Here is a 21563-nt window from a genome sequence, read left to right on the forward strand (position 1 = left end):
CTGGCTTTGGTACTGGGGTAATGCTAACCTGGGAAAATGAGCTTGGGACTGTTCCCTCTTCCTTAATTTCTGGAAGAGTTTGAGAAGGATTGGCGTTAATTTTTTAAACATTTGGTAGAATTCACCTGTAAAACCATTTTAGTTACCGGCTTTAGTCTATAGTTTTTGAGCTAATTTTGTGTGTGTATGTTAGGTACTTGTAAGTATTTGAATGGGAGTGGATATTATAGAATATTTGAAGCTATGTCATACAATTTTAAGTTATGGAAGTGTAACTAATTACTAGTATTCTGTTTTAATCAGGTAACAGGACTTAAATAATTTCTTTCTTCTGGGTTTTACCATGCGGTGTGTGGTGTAGTAGAGTTAGCAATTACGGTGTGTACTTCCCCCAACACCCCCTTCACAGATATTTATGGACTGTCTACTTTATTCCAGGTACAGGCATACCTCGGAGATACTGTGGGTTCAGTTCCACACAACCACAATGAAGTGAATATTGCAGTAAATCGAGTCATGATTTTTTGTTTCCCAGTGCTTATAAAAGTTGTTTACACTATACCGTAGTATATTAAGTGTGCAATAGCATTATGTCTGAAAAAAGCAATGCACATACCTTAATTAAAAATACTTCATCGCTGAAAAATGATCAGAGATCACCATAACAAATATAATAATCAAAAATTCTGAAATACTGTGAGAATTACTGAAATGTGAGGCAGAGACACCAAGTGAGCAAATGCTGTTAGAAAAATGGTGCCGATAGACTTGCTTCACACAGGGCTGCCACAAACCTTCAATTTGTAAAAAGTGCAGTATCTGCGAAGTACAGTAAAACGAGGTGTGTCTGTACTGTACTTCTCTTGGGATTGTCCTGAGTAAAATGAGACGCAGTCCCTGCCCTCAAGGAGCTTAGTGTCCAGTGCAGTGCTGTCCATCAGAACTCTGTGATAGGGCAGTTCCTGTTCTGAGCCGTCCAGTAGGGTGACCGTGGGTCACATGTGGCTTTGATCGCTTGTGATGTGGATGGTGCATCTAAAGATCAAGTATTATTTGATTTTAATTACTTTAAAGGCGCACTGTCTTGCGGCCACTCTGTTAGACCACGCAAGTCTAGTGGGAGAGATGGGCAATTTAATAATTGATAAAATAAGTGAAATGAATTTTTTCACAAATAAATGAAAAAGTACAGCTTTGCTAAGTGCTAGGTAGGAGAGGTACATGATACTATGACTGTACCACAGGGAGTGGGGGAAGGATTGTCTTTGGAGGTGATGATGGAGGTAAAATTTACAGAAAGAGCAGGACCTTAGAGGATGAAAGAGGGAGGGGTGGGGAAATTAGTTTTTCATGCATGTGTAAAAACTGTGGCAGAAAGCAAGTTCCAGTAACTTAGTTTTTGAAAAGTGTGTGTGTGTGTGTGTGTGTGTGTGTGTGTGTGTGAGAGAGAGAGAGAGAGAGAGAGAGAGAGAGGGGGAGAGGGAAAGGGAAAGGGAGAGAGGGAGGGAGGGAGATTCTAACAGTTATTCCTTAAGAGAGTTTGCCCCATAAGTATCAACAACGAATTTGTTGGAGAGGAGAGGTTTTGGGGGATGATGCTGGCTTGAACTTTTTCTTTAGATAATTCCTAAAATTAGTGTTCTGACTTGAAACTGTCAGCTCTGTGATCTGGCTGACTCTTTAATGAAGAAATAATGACTTTCCCAGTCTTTTAGGGATGTGCAGTGCTTGAGGACAGCTGTGAAGAGGGCTCAGACATTCAGACTGTACTTTGAATTTCTTGTTTCTAAAAGAACAAGCATGTGTCATTACTTGGCCTGGGACCATCGCTCTCCCTTTGTTATCTTGTGGAAAAGGCATCCTATTTCCAGTTTCAAATTGGCAGTACTCTGGTTTTGTTTTCCTGATTTTATCCTAAAATAACATATGTTAATTGAGCTATTTCTGTGGCTTTCTTTGGAGAATTGATGTTCATTTATTTGTGTTTCTCTTTAAGTAGAGATGGAATACTACATGTAAACAAGATATAAAAGATGTGTAAGACCCAGAGTGGAAACGTGAGAGCAGCATTTATCAACGCTGCTGGGACCTTTCCTGTTGATCAGTGATCAGTCTTTCTCAAGGCTGGGGGCGGGCGGGGGGCAGGGCCAGGCTTTTGTCTCCACGTCCAGTGCTCCTTTTAAGCACATCGGTTCTGGACAGACAAAGGGAGCACATCTGGGATTTGAGCACGTGTCCTCACATCTCTTTTGTTAAAAAAATTTTTATTGAAGTATAGTTGACTTGTTAATTTCTGCTGTACAGCAAGGTGATTCAGTTATACATACATATACATACATATATATATATATATATATATCTTGTTCATGTTCTTTTCCATCATGGTTTATCACAGGATATTGCTATTCCCTGTGCTCTACAGTGTGTCCTCAAGTACCTTAATCCTTCACTTCCTTTGAAGATTTCCAAAGAAAAGAAAGTGCCACTTTTGGGCTCCCATTTCAGGGCTCTGTCGCCAGGTGTCCCTGAGATCCTTTGGCCAAGTGTCACCTGCTTCGGTTTCACTTGTTTCTTTTTTTCTTACCCATCTTTAGAGGGGGAGAAACTCGGTAATGTCCTGAAGCTAAGAGGACCGTCAGATGGTTTAAAAGTCCACTGTAGTTGGCTTCCTGTGCGGCCAGTGACTCAAATGGTGTCACTTTTCGGCAAAGGTGATCATCAGTAACAGGCTCCCAAACAAGATCTCACTGGACACTGGCTCCTGTAGCATGTTGAACACCTTGTCTGCTGTGAAAAAGTATGGATTTCACACTTAGCCTTGGAGGTGACAGCTGGACGTTATTGTGAGAAAGTGTGCCTTGTGCGCACAGCGTTGTGGAACTAGACCTTTGTTTCTTCTCTTACCTGGGACACCAGAAGGAGATCCTACTCTCAGATTTTAGGGCTGCAACTTCACAACACTTTGTCTGTGTGATGCTGCCTCGTTCATAGTATAGGCTTCATGGCAGAATTCCGTTCTTCTTTATGACTGAGTAATCGTCCATTGTGTGTAGGCACCACATCTTTATCCATTTGTCTGTTGATGGGCACTTGGGTTGCTTCCATGTCTTGGCTGTTGTGAGAAGCACTGCTTAAGAACATCGGGGTGCATGTATCTTTTTGAATTAGTGTTTTCGTGTCTTCTGGATATATACCCAGGAGAGTGGAACTGCTGGATCATATGGTAGCTATATTTTTAGGAACCTTGTACTGTTTTCCATAGTGATTGCACCAATTTACACTCCCACCAACAGTGTATGAGGGTTCCTTTTCTTGTTGAGTTCCTTTAGTGAGGATGTGTTGGTGGTAAGTTTGCTCAGCTTTTGTTCTGAAACGTCTTTATGTCACCAGTTATTTCTAAGAATAGGAAGTTCTGCTGTGTACATATTTCTAGATTAGCAGTTAAATTTTCTTAAATACTTTGTGGATGAATTCATACTGTCTAATGGCTTCCATTGCTGTTGAAGTTAGCTGTTGGTGTAATTACTGTTCCTTTGGATACAATCTCCATTTTTCTCCCCCCCAAGTGTTTATATCCTTTAATTAAAAAAAATTGATACAATTCACATACCATAAATTCACCCATTTAAAGTGTACAATTTAGTAACTTTTAGTATGTTCAGAGTTGTGCAATCAACCAAAATCAGAACATTTTTATCATTCCAGAAAGAAACCCCAAACCCATTAGGAGCCATTCACCATTCTCCCCTCCCCTGGTAACTAGAAATCTACTTTCTGTCTCTATGGATTTACCTATTCTGAACATTTCATATAAATGGAATCATACAATCTGTGGCCTTTTGTGTCTGGCTTCTTCCGCTTAGCATGATGTTTCAGGGGTCATTGGTGTTGCAACCTGTGTCAGCCCCTCATTCCTTTTTGAGGATGAGTAATAGTCTATTGTATGGACAGACGGTTTTTGTTTATCGGTTCGTCAGTTGATGGATCTTTGAATTGTTTCCATTCTGGCTGCTATGATTAATGCTGTTATGAGAATCGGTGTACACGTTTTTGTGTGGACATGTCCCTGTATGGTTTTTTTTTTTAGAATTTTATTTATTTTTTTACACAGCAGGTTCTTATTAGTTATCCATTTCATACATATTAGTGTATATATATCAATCCCCTGTATGTTTTCAAAAATAACTTTTTCTTTTTTTTCGGTATTCTGCAGGTTTACTGTGTCATTTCTAGGTTTGCGTTTCCTTTTATTGGTCCCGTTGAGCTTTCTTGCGCTTTTTGAATTTGAGGATTCACATTTTTCCATTATGAAAAGTGTTCAGTCTGTCTCTCTTCAGATACCAACTTTCCCCAGTTTACTCTCACCTGCTTCCCTAACTCCTGTTCACCTGTGTAGCCTCTCACTCTTCCATGGCCTCTAATATTCTTTCACGTTCCTCATCTTTCTCCATGTGCCACATTGTAGATAATTTCCACTCCTCTTTTTTCCAATTCACTAACTTTTTCTTTTCGCCTAATTTTCTGTTTGGCTCTTTAAGGAGTGTTTAAATTATCCAGTTTGTCTTTCACTTCAAGAGGTGATATTTTGGGAGCTCCCTGGCGGTCCAGTGGTTAGCAGTCGGCTCTTTCACTGCCGTGGCCCAGGTTCAGTCCCTGGTCGGGGAACTAAGATCCCCCAAGCCATGTGATGCTGCCAAACAAAACAAAAAACAACCAAAAAACCCCCAAAGAGGTGATATTTGTTCTTAAATTGCCTGCTCAGTTTTTGATAGGCTCATCTTCCTTATTTATTCCTTTGAATTCCTTTTTATTGTTTGCAAGCATATTAACAACTCATTAATAACTTTCTTGGAAAATCAAATATACACTTAGCATATGACCCAGCCAACTTATTCCTGGATATTGAACCAGGAGAACTGACAGCATATGTCCATACAAGGACTTGTACACAGATGTTCAGAGCAGCTTTAGGGAGTCAGAGCCCCTCCAGCTGTACAGTTCAAACATCTGCAGGTCACGGTACGCTCATTGTGTCTCTGTAACGGCGTTAAAGCGAGAAGCCCTGGTGCTGGGCGAGGGTGCCTGGAATGAGAGTGCGCGGAGGAGGGAGAGGCTGCAGACATCCCGGGAGGCCGTTCGTGGGGCGAGAGCAGTGAGGCACCGATTGGGCCCCGCAGGAGGGGTGCTGCTTCCCCCTACTTTAGCAGGAGGGAAGGCCGGGGGGATGGAGGGAGGGCTGTTTCCGTTTGAATGGTATATGAAGGCCACTGTTTCTACATGAATTATTTTTTCTTCCTAAGCATATCCCAAAGTTTCTGAATGAATAAACACACCACTTTCTCTATGGAAATTGAGGATGAGTATTGTCTAATTTCTGAGCCAAATGCTTCTACTTCTTTGGTTTTCTTGAGGATATGTTATGATAACCAGATGGGCTCTTTGGCACCCAGGGACTTTATGAATAATTGAAAAAACATCTTCAAAATATATTCTACCTGGAGCACCATACCCTGACTGACTCCCACTGGGAGATGGTTGTCTCCTTTGGCCTTTGAAATATATTCTACCTGGAGCACCAGACCCCGACCGACTCCCACTGGGAGATGGTTGTCTCCTTTGGCCTTTGAAATATATTCTACCTGGAGCACCAGACCCCGACCGACTCCCACTGGGAGATGGTTGTCTCCTTTGGCCTTTGAAATATATTCTACCTGGAGCACCAGACCCCGACCGACTCCCACTGGGAGATGGTTGTCTCCTTTGGCCTTTGAAATATATTCTACCTGGAGCACCAGACCCCGACCGACTCCCACTGGGAGATGGTTGTCTCCTTTGGCCTTTGTAAATGCATTTTATTCCAGTTTGGTTTATTTCATATACCTGTCACCAGTGAGAAAAGTGTGTATTCAGCCTTCAGCATTTGTGTCTCTTTTGGAAGTGCACAAAAGTGGACACATTTCTGGAGTGGCCCCCTCACTGGAGACAGATGCTGAGCCATTGTGAGGGGCCTTGTGGTAGGTTTCGTGGGATGGTGCACCGCAGAGCAGCCTGGCTGGGGAGGTTTCATAAGCTCACGTCAGGGCTGAAGCACGTTGTTTGTGCCAGCTTTGCTGGGTCATCACACATCCGACAGTACTGACTTCTAGTTCTGGCTGTGCCTCTGATGAACTACTAAGTTCCTTACCTTCTCGGGACCTCGGCTTCCTCATCTATAGAACGGATAAAATCGTGCCCGCCTGGCAGGGCGTGACGAGCAGCTACATGACGTGTCCTAAGCGCCCAGTGCTGTGCTGAGCCCGCAGTGAACACGCAGCCTCCAGCCCTTCTTAGTTGCAGTATTTTTATCGCGACTGTGCTTTTTCTTCCCACCACACACATCCCACTTTCAGCTGTCATTTCTACCAGTTGTCACTGTGGCTGTGATGAAGCTGACTTCGAGAGACACGTACTATTTTAGCATATAAAATTGTATTTCTGAATTGCCCACAGAGACGCTCTTAATAGAAGAATTGAGCACTGTAAACAGCAACTGTGAAATTCTCTCTAAAAGCTCACTTTGATTCATGATGATCTACCCGGCTCGTCCCATTCTTAAATACCCTCTGTCCTCCTAAATCCACTCAACTCTGCGGTCTTCCTACGAGGCTGCCTTCGTCTGTTTGTAACTTTTTTGGTCTTGTCTTCCTATTACTTGTCATCCCAATCTGTTCTCTGTTCTATTTGTGGTAGCCTGTGTTGGCAGGAAAATTGGCCATAATGGTTGAACAGAATTTGCTGCCCTCCATCCGCCCAGCTGGGAGCGGCCTCTTCCCTGCTTGCTCCACTGGCTCCGTCCAGCCTCTCGCCACCCTGTGCGGCGGCCTCCTCCTCTCCAGCCCTGTCCTTATGCGGCTTCCGGCCTTCCCAAGGCTGGCTTCTCCCTCCCACCCCTCTGTCTCCCATGGGGACAGAGCTGCTGATCTTCTGTCCCCATTTATAATTTATACATAGCTTGTCTTTTCCATTCTCAATTGGATTAGGGGGCAGAATTCTTTAATCTATAAAGAAGCCGGAGAGTAGCTGTTTTAATATATATTTTTTCCCTGAGCTTGAAGATTACAGGTTTCTGAGGTTTCTTTGAGGCTTTGAAGTCGTTGTCAGAAAAGGAGGCAAATTTCAGATGTAATTTTTAGCCTTTTTTGGTAAGTGCCCACATCCTAGATCCCTCCAGTTCCAAGACACTGCAGATTTGTACTTTTCACTGATTCCCTTGAGCTGGTCCCCATTTTAGAGTCAAGAAAACTGAGCTCACAGGGTTGTGTGACTCACTCACTCTTGCAGTGTGGTGGGAGGATGGCTGCAGGAAGACCCAAACCTACTATCCTGAGAACATATGACTCAAAGGAAGATCCACCCCACCTGCTCCACCCTTCATAGATCAAATCTCAGAAAGACTCAACGAGACCCTTCTGGGGTCTCATGTTCGTCCTGTGGATCACCCACTGTTGATGGGACATTTCCATCTCTCACCACGGCTGGATTAGAGCCACCCCTGATCCCGCCAGAACAACCTGGGGTGGGGCAGGAGCTGTTCCGCAAGGAAGGAGGACAGACCTAGCAGCTGCTCAGGACATTTCCCACTACAGCCCGGAGCCTCTGGACCCCTGCAGAAAGGAGGCCTTGAGCACTGTTACAAGTGTAAAACAGGATCAGTATTTCCAAGGCAGAAAAGGACCTCAGGCCTTTGGGAGCTAGCAGCATTTGCATAATATGCTAATGATGGAAACTTTCTCTAGGGAAGAGTGAAGTACGTGGGGGAAGGAGAGGTGGCACTTAAAATCCGTTGGGCACCTGCCTTAACTCAGCAGGGGTGACCCTGGGGCTCACTTACAGGCTCCACGTGACCTAGTTTCTGGCTGAAGAGTGTGGAGTTTGTGTTTTGCAAATGTCTGTGTTCATAATACTAGTTCCCTCACGGCAGGTATTGTGGTGTAGTGGAGAGGTTTTACAGATTATGCCCATGATGCTGGGAGAATGAGAAAAGGGAGAGAAAAACCCATTCAAATCTCACAGCTTTGGACTGACTTTTGCAAATGGGTCTTTGCACAGAGACACATGATGAAAGTTCAGTTAACCGTGGGTGAATTGAGTTGATTATTGAACGTGACTTCGGGGTGATGGAATTTTCGTTGACCGTGGCGTGTAAACTACCAAATCTGACCCTGTGATTTATTCATTTACTTAACGTTTACTGTGGGTTTATGATTTGCTAGAGCCTGTGCCAGCTACTGTGGGGGGTGTATGAGAGTGACATTGATAAGAATTCTGCCCTCAATGAGTTTATAGTCATGGAAGGAATCTGGGACGTGCATGTAGGTTGCTATAATAACAATAGCTGTTTTTGCCGAATGTTTGCCAGGTACCAGGTCTTGTGACAAACACTTCATATGCCCTTACCCGTCTGAGTCCCCACCACGGCCCTGCCTCGCAGCCTGTCTTCCTGGATACGGAGCCAGCTGTAGTGATCGCGGGTCTCAGTGTAGACGAGGTGCCCGGACTCGGAGGAAGGGTGGCTGCATGGTGAAGAATTGGGGATATTAAGATCCACAGAGGTGGTTGTCAGAGGTGCACAACGGTGAGAAGACACAGGACAGAGTAGGGGCGACAGGGAATGTGTTTAGGCAGGAGAATTGCCTCGATCCGGTTGCAGGTACTGACCTGATTCACAGTTGGGTGCCGGTCCCTGGGCGGCCGCTTTATTTCCAGTCTATCCTTCACTTAGTGTGTCGTCCTTTCGGGTCCCACCCAAAGCCTCTAGGGCTTACCATCCACTCTTTTTAGGGGACACAGAATGTCACTGCTTTCCCACCTGAGTGTGAAAGGCTCTGCTCAGATTCTCAGCCTCTTGGTCAGTTCTTCAGGGAGCTGCAGGCACCTCTGGGGAAGTTTAATGCCAGGCCCGTGTCCCTGTAGCTCCTTTTTCTGCCGGATCGTGGTCCTGGAGTTCTTCCTGCCTTGTTAGCCCTCCAGTGCCTTGTCTGCGTTCTCGAGTTGTTCTCAGCGGCTGGGTTGGTCTGAATTGTCTACCTGCTGTTATCAGTAGTAGGAGCTCCTGAAGTGCATTCGGTAACTATTCAGTGTGAGCTGCTCGTGGGGCTGTTGGGGGTTTGTACTCACCTGCTTGCCTGTTCGATGATGCGTGGGCACCTGGTTTACTTGTAACTGAGTTTTGGTGTGGCTCTCTGCAGCCCGGCTGACTTTCTGTTGGGATTCTGAGGGTTGCATAAACTGTCCTCTAGCCACCATCTGGAATTGTATTTTGGGTTTGCATTTTCTCTGCTTAATGCAAGTCATTTAAAAATTAGCTTTTGGGACTTCCCTGGTGGTGCAGTAGATAAGAATCCGCCTGCCAATGCAGGAGATACGGGTTCGAGCCCTGGTCCGGGAAGATCCCACATGCCGCGGAGCAGCTAAGCCCGTGCGCCACAACTACTGAGCCTGCGCTCTAGAGCCCGTGTGCCACAACTACTGAAGCCCGTATGCCTAGAACCCGTGCTCCACAACAAGAGAAGCCACCGCGATGAGAAGCCTGCTCACCGCAATGAAGAGTAGCCCCCGCTTGAGGCAACTAGAGAAAGCCCGTGCGCAGCAACGAAGACCCAACACAGCCAAAAATAAACAAACAAACAAATAAATAAAATTAACTTTTCATGACGATGTTCCGAACAAATGTTTCTTCATAATTGGTGGGCACCTCCATCTAACTTAGAAGTGGTTCTAATTGATAATTGAGTCAGTTTCTTTTGGGGTGCAGAAGATACTTACTTACACTGTTGCCAGCAGTTTTTACAGTCTGAAAATGCATTTTTCTTCAACCTCATGCAGCCATTGTGCTGTGCAAAGGGCCCTTGAGTAACAGGAGGCATCCTGGGAGGGGCGTGACCTGATTTACATTTCTGTGGATGGAAAGGAGCCAGAGCGGCATGTGTGTGTGGGGGCAGCCAGGAGGCCTTGTTCTTAGTGCTGGAGGGGCTGATGGTGACCAGACCAGGCTGGTGGCCTTGAAAGCCATTTCTGGAAATACTCTGAGAGCTAACAAGTGCTCCTTTTGGATTGGATGTGGGGTGTGAGATAAAGGACAGGAGTCCTGGATTAGACTGACAGGTGAGATCACCAGGTAAGAAAAAGAACAGGTGGCAGGGAGTGCTCTACAGAGGTTTACACACGGTCCTGGACACAGTAGTGGCCTCCTGAAATTGGAAGACGAATGGGCTTTTAGACTAAGTTCAAGTGGCACGGTGAAGCCACCGCGTGAACGGAGGCTGAGGGAGCAGCTCGTACAAAGGCTGGAAGGTAAGGGCGGCTTGGCGCTGTCTGAGCACAGGAAGTTGGGGGCGGGTGCAGGTGACGTGGTGCCGCGGCTGTGCCTCCTGACAGATGGTAGGCACCTGGCGTTTTTCAGCAGTGGTACGTCCTCGACTTTGGCCTGTGGTAGGTGTGACTCTGCGTTCCCGGGAGACTCACCGGGCGGTCGTGGTTAACGCGAGGTAGCGTAGTGAGCACACACGGGAGCGTTACTCCAGGTATTAGCGATTTTTGAATAAAATCTCCTACATTAAAAAAAGAAATCCGGTTAACTTCTCACTTACAATTTTATTCTCATCTTTCAGACAGCATCAGTGTGAGTGGCTTTCCGCTGTGCAGCCCCTTCCGCCAGGTCGTGAGGCCCCGGGTGGAGAGCAAGCCCGTGAACCCAGCTGAGGGCAGCCGGCCTGGGGACCTGGGTCACGTGAAGGTGAGTCGGCCCCCACAGGGCAGCCCGCCAAGGGGCTTGGCGCTCTGGGTTTCTGCCGAGCCTTTCGGAGGCAAAGTTCTGAGTATTTTTCAGAAAGGAAAGGAAGCGTGTATTTGATAACAGATCTGTGTTTGTGGAAAGCTGGTGTCTCAGTATTTCTCCTTCTGTGTGAGGTTCGGGAAGCGGTTACACTGAAGCTTGAGTGCCTCGTGTGGTGGTGGACTCTTAATTTCCTGAAGTTTCGGGAATTTGTGGGTTGAATCTAGGACTGTACTGATGAAAGTAGAATGTCGCCTGCTTTTTTCTCGTTCATTTAAAACATTTATCTATCGCATCATTATTCTGAGCTCAGATGTTTATCCCGTAGACTTGTCTTAATCCTTAGGCGACTCCTTCCACTTGTTGGTCTTTGAGCACCAGGGCAGCCGGAATGAATATATAAGTCACGAGTGAGTGTTGCTGCACAGGTGCCTTGGGCCTGGAGCCTGAGCAGATATGAGCTGTCTCCTCAGAGCACGAGGGCAGTCGGGGCAGAGCTCTCGGTGGTCAGCGACTTGTCAGCACCTGGAAAGCTTGGCTGGGACGCGCCTGCCCAGGGAGCGTGTGTAGAGCGAGGGGACGAGAGGTCCCAGCAGCTGTGACTGGGGAGCAGGCAGCAAAGTCGCCAAGAATGACTTCAGTAGGCGTGTGTCCGGGCCCAGCCTTTTGGGGCACTGCTTACATTCTTGGCGTTTAACAGGGTCACTGACTGACTAGACCCATCAGAAGAGCTTGGCCAAACTGGCTGTGAGTCAGTGGGACAACAAATTGTGAGCCATCGGGGCTGCGCTTGACGCAAACAAGATGACGGTGGAAGGACCTGGACGCCGTCTGCCATGAGGCCGTGGCGGAGGGAACGCGCCAACCTGGGTTGATAGAGGTCGCGTCGGTGGGCTGAAGTGCTGAGGAGCTGCGTTTTGGGGGAGAGTCTTCTCCATTTAGGGCCCTGTGGGAAAGAGGAAGGTGGCATAGCTGGGAGTCTCCGTCGCTCAGATACAGAAGCTTGATGGCTGTGCGTCAGGGCTGTAGTGTTGGCCAAGGGCCCTGGGATGTGGAAGAAAAGTCCCACCAGAGGGAGCAAAGGCGTAGAGGTTCCGCAAGCATAGATGCTGTTGGGGTGATTGTTGGCAGGGAGCCACGGAGGAGAAGCTGGGAAAGGGACTTCCTTCCAGGCCCCGGATGGCACTTCCCTGCCGTCTCAGGTGTTCCTCCTCCTGGGTCAGGCCCCTCAGCATCGTTACCTTTGCCTCTGCAGTTGGCCTTGTGGCCTCCCCCTCTCCGTCTGCTGTTGGTGCAGCTGTGGCACGATTTTCTTTTTATTTATGTATTTAATTTATTTATTTTTGGCTGCGTTGGGCCTTCGTTGCTGCACACGGGCTTTCTCTAGTTGCGGCGAGCGGGGGCTACTCTTTGTCGCGGTGTGCGGGCTTCTCACTGCGGTGGCTTCTCTTGTTGCGGAGCACGGGCTCTAGGTGCGTGGGCTCAGTAGTTGTAGCACGTGGGCTCAGTAGTGGTGGCTCGTGGGCTCTAGAGCGCAGGCTCAGTAGTTGTGGCGCACGGGCTTAGTTGCTCCGCGGCATGTGGGATCTTCCCGGACCAGGCCTTGAACCCGTGTCCTGTGCATTGACAGGTGGATTCTTTACCACTGTGCCACCATGGAAGCCCATGATTCTCTTTTATCCACATCCACACACACCAGTCTCCTTTTAGAGCTGTCAGGAATGCTGTCGGGTGGATGTGCTGACCTCGTGGGAGCCTTTGTGCCGAGAGGGAGTCACCCAGTTTGTCTGAGGTCTGTTGGTGAGGGGTGCCGTGAGTCCAAACCTGTGAAATGGCGCACCTCTCCCTGGTCGTCCAGGTGCGTCCTCGCGGTTCAGTTGAACTTGTGAGGTTCGGCACGGGAGTGGCGTCTCTGAGCGGCCCTGTGCTTCTGGTGCTGTCATGTGGGAGCCTCCTGGCACTGCTGAGCCTATTATGTCAGCCTTCTCCCCAGAGCAGGAACGGCTTTAACTGGGAATGTGCTAACCCTGAGGAATGGCGTAGTCATGGAAACAAGTAATTCAGTGAAAGTGGCTTCTGGGGAGCCCCTCAAGAAGTGGGAAAAGGTAACATGTGTTTCTTCGGATTTCCCAGAAAGATTCCTTCCCCCGTTTGGTTCGCTGCATGTCTGTCCGCATTTATTCCCGGCTTTTCTGCACACCCTGAAGAATCTTCTAGGATTGAAAACAGATTGTGTGAAGTGAGTGCACATTAGACATAATATTCCTGTCAGTTAGACTCTGCAGTAGGGCCTCTCTGACCCTCAGTTTCTCCATCCGTAAAATGGAGCAATCACGCTCCCTTCATGGGGTTGTTGGGAGGCTCAAGTAATAGAAGAGCTGGGCAGGGAGGAGAAACAAAGCTGATCAAGTCAAGAACTGGTAATGGACTGGGACTTGATGCCTGTATTTTGGGAGAGAAATGAGACTTGGTGAATGAGCCCCGCTGGCTGTTACGGGGGAGCAGCCCCGGCTAGGCTGGACACTGGGTGGCCGACCTGGAGTCTCTCGACCAGTTTCTTGGCGCTGCTGGGCCAGCTCCCCAGTGACAGCAAGGCTCGGCCCTGCCTTCTGAGTTAATACTGTGTGCACGAAATGTGGCCGCGTGCCTGGAACGTGGCAGGGCTGCATTGAGAGCCTGCCCGGGAGGGGCTTAGCTCGGGGACCGCCCGTCCTGGGCTGGGGCTGCAGAAATGGGCACGCATGGACGGACGGGAGGCCTCTCGCCTGTTGGCTGTGCTGTGCCCCGCTCGAGGCTCCCTGCAGTTTTGCCTGATGGAGGCATCCAATTTACAGCCTCCAGGGCCAGACTACCCAGAAAGATGGGAGCTGCATGGGGCCCTGTCCTACTCGGGCCTGGAGCGTAAAGCACTCAGAGAGGCTGGAGGGCCTGCCCCACAGCCAGAGCTAAATCCAGCCGAGGCCCCCGCCGTGTCCAGCTGCTAAATACACCCCAGTTTCCCTCCATCGACAGCAGTGCTCTGTAAACGCATCACAACCGCTGGTAGCCTGCCGAGAAGCACTTGGAAACCCCAGCAAAACCAAAGTTCACCGGGAGGCGGGGCAGCCGGGCCTGCCCTTGGGCTCTGTGCACATGTGGTTCTGGGGAGCTTGCTGGTATGTGCCCACCCTTGTCAACAACACCTTGCCTTTAAAAACATCAGGGAACAGGCCCAACAGCCTCGGCCATCAGGGTAACAGCTCCGTCCACGGGCACCTCCCGTGGGAACCAGTGTCATGTCGGCCGCTTTCCGGATGGTGGGGGTTCGAGCTGAGGCTGTAGGTGCCCCTGCCTCTGCATGTCCTGCCGTCTCCCTGCTGCTCTGACACCTACACAGTCCATCCAGGGGCCTCAACCGAGCCCCAGTTTGATCACCTGCAAGTTGGGGAGAAAGTCCTTTCTCACAGGTTGTTAGTGAAGATCTATTGAAATAATACTTGGGCAGGTGTTTTATTAAAAACAATACACAAGCTGGGGAGGAGGAACAGAACTGGGGGTTGCCTGAACGGATGAGTTGCAGGGTGTGGTGAAGGCGTCCCCTGGTTACAGAGCAGGCAGAGGCCAGGCGTCGTCTCGTCCAGCCGGTGTTGCCCACCCAGCCTGGACCCTGCCTGCCTGTCCCAGATGCGCCACATGGCTGCCTGCGTCCTGTCGCGTGGCCGTGCCGGGGTTGTCTTCCCTCTCCTGCGTGCCTGTTGTGTCAAAATTATAGATGATGACTGTGTCCACTAATACATGCACATATGAAAAAACTCAGGAATCTTCAAAATTAAGTAGTCAATCTTAAATCCAACAAGACTTCTCTAAGTAGATGTTCAGATTGTCTGTGAATAGAAAGGTTTACTTCTTCCTTTCCAAGCAGGCTAACTTATTCCTTTCCCTGCTTTATTGTACTAGCCTTGTTCATGATTGTAGAGATAAACCATTCAGTCTTTCATCGTTAAGTGTGACGGTAGCTGTAGAGTTTTTATACCTGCCCTTTATCATATTAAGGAAGTTCCCTACAACCATTAAAAAAAAAAAAGTTATAGCAAATAAGCCAACGAAGGAGATAGAAGTTGAAGCATAAATAACATTCAGTTAGTCCAAAAGAAGGAATAAAGGGAGGACAAAGGAAACAAAGGAAAATGGGACAGATAGAAGACACAGCAAGATGATGGGTGATAAACTTAACCATATCAGTAATCAGATCGAAAGTAAGTAGTCTAAATACTCCAATTGCAGGTAGAGAATGTCAGATTGGATAAAAAAAGCAAGACCCAACTCTAGCTACCTCCAAGTAATGAAATTTAAATATAAAGACAAAAATAGGTTGAAACTAAATGGATGGAGGAAGGTATACCATGCTTACACTAATGAAAAATCTGGAGTGGCCTTATGGAGAACAGAGAAAAGTAAACTTCAGAGCAAAGAATATTACCAAGGATAAAAAGGTCTTTTCGTAATGGTAAAGGGCTCAATTCCTCAAGAAAATGTAAGCCATAAATATTTATGTACCTAATAAGAGCTTCAAGATACATGAAGCAAAAACTGGTAGAATGGCAAGAAGACATAAATAAATTGAGAGAGTTCCATATCCTTCAGTAATTGTTAGAAAAAGTAGACAGAAATGAGTAGAGATAGTATTGTTCAGATCTCCTCTGTCAATCAATTTGACGTAATCAACATTTATAGAGCACTCTGCTCAACAACAGTTAGGTACAGAGTACATGTACTTTTCAGGTGCGCATAGAACAATTACCAAAGTAGACCATATTGGGGCTGTGATGGTTAGATTTTGTGTGTCAACGGGGCTAGGCTGTGGTGCCCAGTTGTTTGGTCAAACACAAGTTTAGATGTTGCTGTAAAGTGATTTTGGAGATGTGATTAACATTTACCACCAGTTAAGTTAAAGAGGTTGTTCTTCATAATATGGGTAGGCCTCATCCAACCAGCTGAAGGCCTTTGAGCAAAAATTGAGAATTTTGGGGGGAGAAATTTCCAAAATCCCTTTCTCCAAAAATGGAGAAGGAATTCTGCCTCAAGGCTGTGACGTAGCTCCTGACTGAGTTTCTAGCCCATCAGCCTGCCCTACAAATCTCAAACTTGCCAGCCACCACAATCACACTGGCTAGTTCCTTAAAATAAATCTCTTTGTACGTGTGTACACACAAATATTGCCAACACACGTGCCCTATTGGTTTGTGGTTCTGTTTCTCTGGAGAGCCCTGACTGATACAGAGGGCCACAAAACAAATTTCAAATTTAAAAGGATTCTCATTTTTTTTTTTTTGCGATACGCGGGCATCTCACTGTTGCGGCCTCTCCCATTGCGGAGCACAGGCTCCAGACGCGCAGGCTCAGCGGCCATGGCTCACGGGCCCAGCCGCTCCGCGGCATGTGGGATCCTCCCGGACCGGGGCACGAACCCACGTTCCCTACATCGGCAGGCGGACTCTCAACCACTGCGCCACCAGGGAAGCCCCAAGGATTCTCATTTTATAAAGTATATTCTGACAGTAATAAAATTAAATTGGAAACCAATAACAAAGATCTTTGAAAAACCCTCAGACATTTGGAAACAAAATGACACTTACAATTAACTCATGGGTCAAAGAAGAAATAAAAAATTAGAAAGAATTTTGAAATGAGTGAAAATGAAAGCACAATATATCATTTGTGGGGTGCCACTGAAGCAGTAGTTTGGGGAAATTTATAATACTTCATGCCTATGTCAGAACAGAAGAATAGCCTTCAATCAATAAACCTCAGCTTCAACTTGAAGAAAGTAGAAAAAAATGTGGAAGTTAAACCTAGACTAGAAAAGGAAATAATAAAGACCAGAACAGAAATCAGTGAAACTGGAAACAAAAAAACCCGATATTGACAAACCAAAAGCTTATTCTTTGAGAAAAATCAGTGAAGTCTACCAACTTCTAGTCAGATGGATCGTAGAGAAAAGACATAAATTAAAAATATTAGGAATGAAAAAGGTGGCATCACTACAGGTTCTACACATATTAAATGCATAACAGATGTATCATGAACAACTTTATGCCAATAAATTTGAAAACTGAGGTGAAATGGACAAGTTCCTTTTAAAAAAAATTTTTATTGAAGTATAGTTGATTTACAATGTTGTGTTAATTTCTGCTGTACAGCAAAGTGACTCAGTTTTACATACATATTTTTTCATATTCTTTTCAATTATGGTTAATCACAGAATATTGACTGTAATTCCCTGTGCTCTACAGTAGAACTTTGCTCATCCATCCTATATGTAATGGTTTGCATCTGCTAATCCCACACTCCCAGTCCTTTCTCCCCACCCTCATCCCCTTGGCAACCACAGGTCTGTTCTCTATATCTGTGAGTCTGTTTTTGTTTTGTAGGTATGTTTATTTGTGTCATATTTTAGATTCCACATATAAATGATATCATGGTGTTTGTCTTTCTCTTTCTGACTTACTGAGCGTAATATGATAATCTCTAGATGCATCCATGTTGCTGCAAATGGCATTATTTCATTCTTTTTAATGGCGACAAATTCACTGAAAGACTCAAAGTATTAAAGCTTACTCATAGAAGGAAGTAGATAATCTGAATAGCCTTATATCCATTAAGGAAACGGAATTTTTTGTTCAAACCATCCCACAGAGAAAATCCAGTCCCAGGTGGCTCACCCATGCAGCTTACCAAACATAAAGGGAGGAATAATACAAATTTTATGTAAGCTTTTCTTGCAGGAAACTTGAGAAAGAAGGAATACTGCTAATTCGTTCTATGAGGTCAGCATTACCCTGATATCAAAACCAGACAAAGATTTTATAAAAACAAAAACAAAGACTCCTGAACATAGATAGGAAAATTTTAAGGGAATTTTTTTACCATAATATTGGCTGAGTGGCATTTATCTGAGGAATGCAAGGTTGGTTTAACATTAGACAACCAGCAAATGTAATTCTTCATATCAACAAACTAAAAACAGAAAATGATATACGCATCTCAGTAGATGAAGAAAAAGCATCTGACAAAGTACAATATCTATGTCTAATAAAAACTCAGCAAACTTAGAAATAGAAGGGAACTTCCTCAACCTGATGAAGTGCACCCACAAAACTGCTACAGCCCCCTTTGAACTTAAAGGTGAAAAACAGGTTGTGCTTTCCCACACCGGGCCACGCACCCTGGCTCCCCAGGTGTACCCTCTCACTGTACTCTTCATTGGCGCTGGCTGTTCACTTTGATTGGAGGTTCTCTCTCAGTTCCTTTGATTCCTGGCATGTTCTCCGGTCCTCCTCCAGGGCCACGCCCTGATGTTACCTTGTCTGCCAAGCTGTCAGTGGTGGCCCTGTGCTCCTGTCCCCGAGTTCTCCATAGCTGTGAGCTCCTCATGGCCGTGGCCTGGTCCGTGCCTCCTGGCACAGTGCTCGGCCTTTGGGAAATCTTTCTGGACCCAGATATTCCAGATAGCTAGGTCAGATATTCCCTTTCCACAGGAATTCTCCTTTCTCTAAAGACGTTCCCTCCATCAGTGAGGCAAAGCAGGGCAGTGGAGTAAGTTTCTTCTCAGTCAGAGTAAAGTCTAGTTTTCAGATTCTTCAGAAACCCAGCAACATTCAGATGCTGTCTTATGCCCTGTTAAATATTTTATTTTACTTTAACCTTTACAGTAAAGAACCATAGGATGTTCATGAAGTTCTTACATGCTTTTACGTTTTAATAATTGTATTTATAAATGGACTCACTGGAAGAATCTGCTAAAAAAACTTAACAGTAAATGTATTTGAGTTAAAAACAAAAAACCTATGTCATGGAATAGCATATTTTCTTAATCAAGCTGTGTTATTAGGGGAAAATGGTTTCATGAGCCTTTTGGTGCCTCGGGGCAGCATAGTGAAGGTTCTCATTAGCTTGGGGGAGAAAATGTATCAGACCATTTGTTCATTGATCATTCACACGCTCAAGGATGGCAAGCAGGTGGGCGGCCCAGGCTGGAGACTGTGCTGGCCAGGGAGGCTTGGAACGTGGCAGCAGAGAGATCGAACTTTTTAAACAGTATTTACAGGTTACGTCCCTCATGACTGCAACTTCCCAGTATTTGGGTGGGAGTTACTGAACAGCTCAGAAAGATTAAGCAACATGCCCAAGGTCAAGCAGTTTCAAAGTAGAAGCTAAAATTCAAACCCAGTTATGGCTAAATCCAAAGCTTGTATTGTTTCCACAATGTCATGCTTCCCCTCTATATATACTTTATAAGTTTCCAAACTTATTATGGAATACAAAACATCCTCTGTTGATTCAAGCTGTATTTATAGAGCAGCGAATATAAGCTTTTCGCCTATCTGACCCTCAGTTTTCAATCTGTGAAATGCAGATCATAAGCCTTCCTCCTGGGCTATTGTAAGGAGGAGAGCATCTGCTATTAGCCCTGGTAGATAAGAAAAGCTTACAAAATGGCAAATCCAATTCAGTTCCAAATTATTTCTAATCTGTCCCGGGAATAGTTACAGAGACAGTTTAAACTCTATAAAGTTTAAGCGTAAAGGCGTCAAAAGAATCCTTTAATCTGCTCAACAATTTCAAAACTTAGTAAGAAATGTAGCAGTAAGAGAAGTAGAGAGTCCACTGCATGTGGAATTCTAAACAGATATCAGGGAGAGGGGCCAGAAGAATGCCCCTTGAGGTTCCATGACATGGTGAAGGCTTTTGTCCACCATGATGGTCACTGTTTACCTGAACCCCTGTAACGTTTCATCCACTCCACCCATTCGACAAGCCCCTGGTGAGTAACTGTTCAGTGCCCAGTTCTGGGAGCTGGGGCTGTAACAGAGAGCAGGACGACGCCCTGGAGCTCACCTTCTGGCAGAGGAGACGAACAGTGAGCACATACATGTCAGCGAGTGAGAGGTGCTGTGCGGGAAGGTCAGGGAAGGAAGAGGATGGGGCCTGCTTGCCCCATCGGCAGAGGCCTTTCTGCAGAGGCAGCACGGCAGCCTGAGATGCATGCGCACACACACAGTCTGTGTCAGATGGTTTCCTGTATTGGGGTAGGACGTGACTTAGAACATCACCGCGGCTGCCGTAACTATTACATAAGCCAGTTTCCCCAGTAGAGGGTGAGTTGGTCCAAGCTAAGGATGATACCTTACTAATCTTTGCCTTTTCAGCACTTGGTACCAGGGCAGGCACATCACAGGCTCCTGGTAAGTGTTGAATACTGAACAAGAAAGAAAAGGAAATGGCTCCTAAAGGGTTGCTACGCGCTCTCATTCCTTTCCTATTTATCACATGCTACGTTCGATCATGGCAGGACTGTATCACGTTGGTTGGTACACGGTAGCATGCATCCGAATCACCTGGGGGCTTGTGAAACAGAGCGCTGGGCCCCGTCCTCGATTCCTAATTCGGCAGGTCTGGGTCGGGGCTGGGAGTGCATTTCTAACAGGCCTGCAGCTGGCTGCAGCTGGCTGTGGGCACCGTGCTTTGAGGACCACTGCCTTAGGGTAGCAGATGTTTTCGGTTTGTTTAACGTCTTCTGCTGTCTGTAGGACGGCAGTGGAAGCAGTTCTGGGCCTTCCTGCTGTGCCTCATGCCCTGTGATGTAACTCTTAGGTTAGCACATGGGAAGCTCTCTAAGTAGCTCAGTTTGAGGTACCTCAGTGACTGATTTATAGCACCTGGATTCCTGGGAAGGCATTTTCATAAACATTTGTGGTAAAATCTTAACATAAACATACAGTTAAAACTAAATCGAGGCATTCAAATGCATATTTTGGGGAAAGTCAAGAGACACCTGTCTAGGAGCCCATAAACCCGCCAGCCCTGCTGCAGCCCAGGGCCTTTCCACGGGATGAGCCTCATGGTGGCACCGTGTGGGGTTCACAGAAGCCCTCAAACCTTTGAGCACCCTGGCCCGTCATGAGAGTGCCTGTTGGTTCACCAGCAGGACTCATGGATTCCCAGGCAGACAGCAGAGGAAAATGGGTACTTTCATTGCATCCTTGCCAAACAAGGAAATTGAGTTAGATCAGCTTTTCAGAATGACTGACAGAAAGCCAATATGTTTGCTTTGGGTAAGGAAATGGAAATTTCACACCACAGACATACGGGGTCCAAGAGTCTTTTACAAAATGTCCTGCCATACAGATTTACGTGATCTCATTAGTCCCTAAAAAACCCAAAACTGTTTAAATAGTGGCCACATTAAACAAAAGAATCCTGCCCCCTCTCCCAACCCGGAAACATCTACACTATTGAAACAAGCAAAATGGGGGAAACAATTACCTGTCATCAAACAGCCACGGATAAACCTCAGCGTTGTCTCAGTGGGTGGGTTACTTCACTTCATCTGTGAACGAGAGATCATCCTTAGTCCTCAGGGGAGTTCTGAGGGTGAAGCAGGTCACAGAACCCAAGTGTGGAGACCCCCCAGCTCCCTCTGCCCTCTGGTTGGCATATCCCTCTGTCATCTCTACATTGCTTGTATGGCGTTGTCGGCAGTAGGCTTGTCTGTCACCCCATGTGACCCCAAGCTCCACGAAGGCAGAAAACGCTCACGTTTCCTTATCCACGCTTTACAGGATATCTAGCGCATGCTGGGTGCCCAATCGATGACCGTTAGACTGGGAGAAACACAGAAAGCTGTGGAGGAGGCAGGCAGAAGGAGGAGCCTTCTTCTTCTTTATTTTTTAACATCTATATTGGAGTATAATTGCTTTACAGTGGTGTG

At 46.4% G+C, this 21563-nt stretch overlaps 1 protein-coding gene across 3 annotated transcripts in view; it reads left to right on the plus strand.

Moving 5' to 3' along the window:
- The window catches only part of TRAPPC9 (trafficking protein particle complex subunit 9), a 510030-nt gene that overhangs the window by 167597 nt on the left and 320870 nt on the right, over positions 1-21563 (plus strand). For all 3 annotated transcript variants that reach the window (XM_089898680.1, XM_089898678.1, XM_089898679.1), the window contains one exon: positions 10650-10774. In XM_089898680.1, the coding sequence (XP_089754806.1) occupies positions 10650-10774 (125 nt within the window). The remainder of the gene's footprint in view (positions 1-10649; positions 10775-21563) is intronic.

This window comes from Delphinapterus leucas, chromosome 17 (genome assembly GCF_059928025.1).
Source record: "Delphinapterus leucas isolate spDelLeu-1000000601 "Yukka" chromosome 17, BTC_Dleu_Yukka2, whole genome shotgun sequence".
Taxonomy (NCBI): Eukaryota; Metazoa; Chordata; class Mammalia; order Artiodactyla; family Monodontidae; genus Delphinapterus; species Delphinapterus leucas.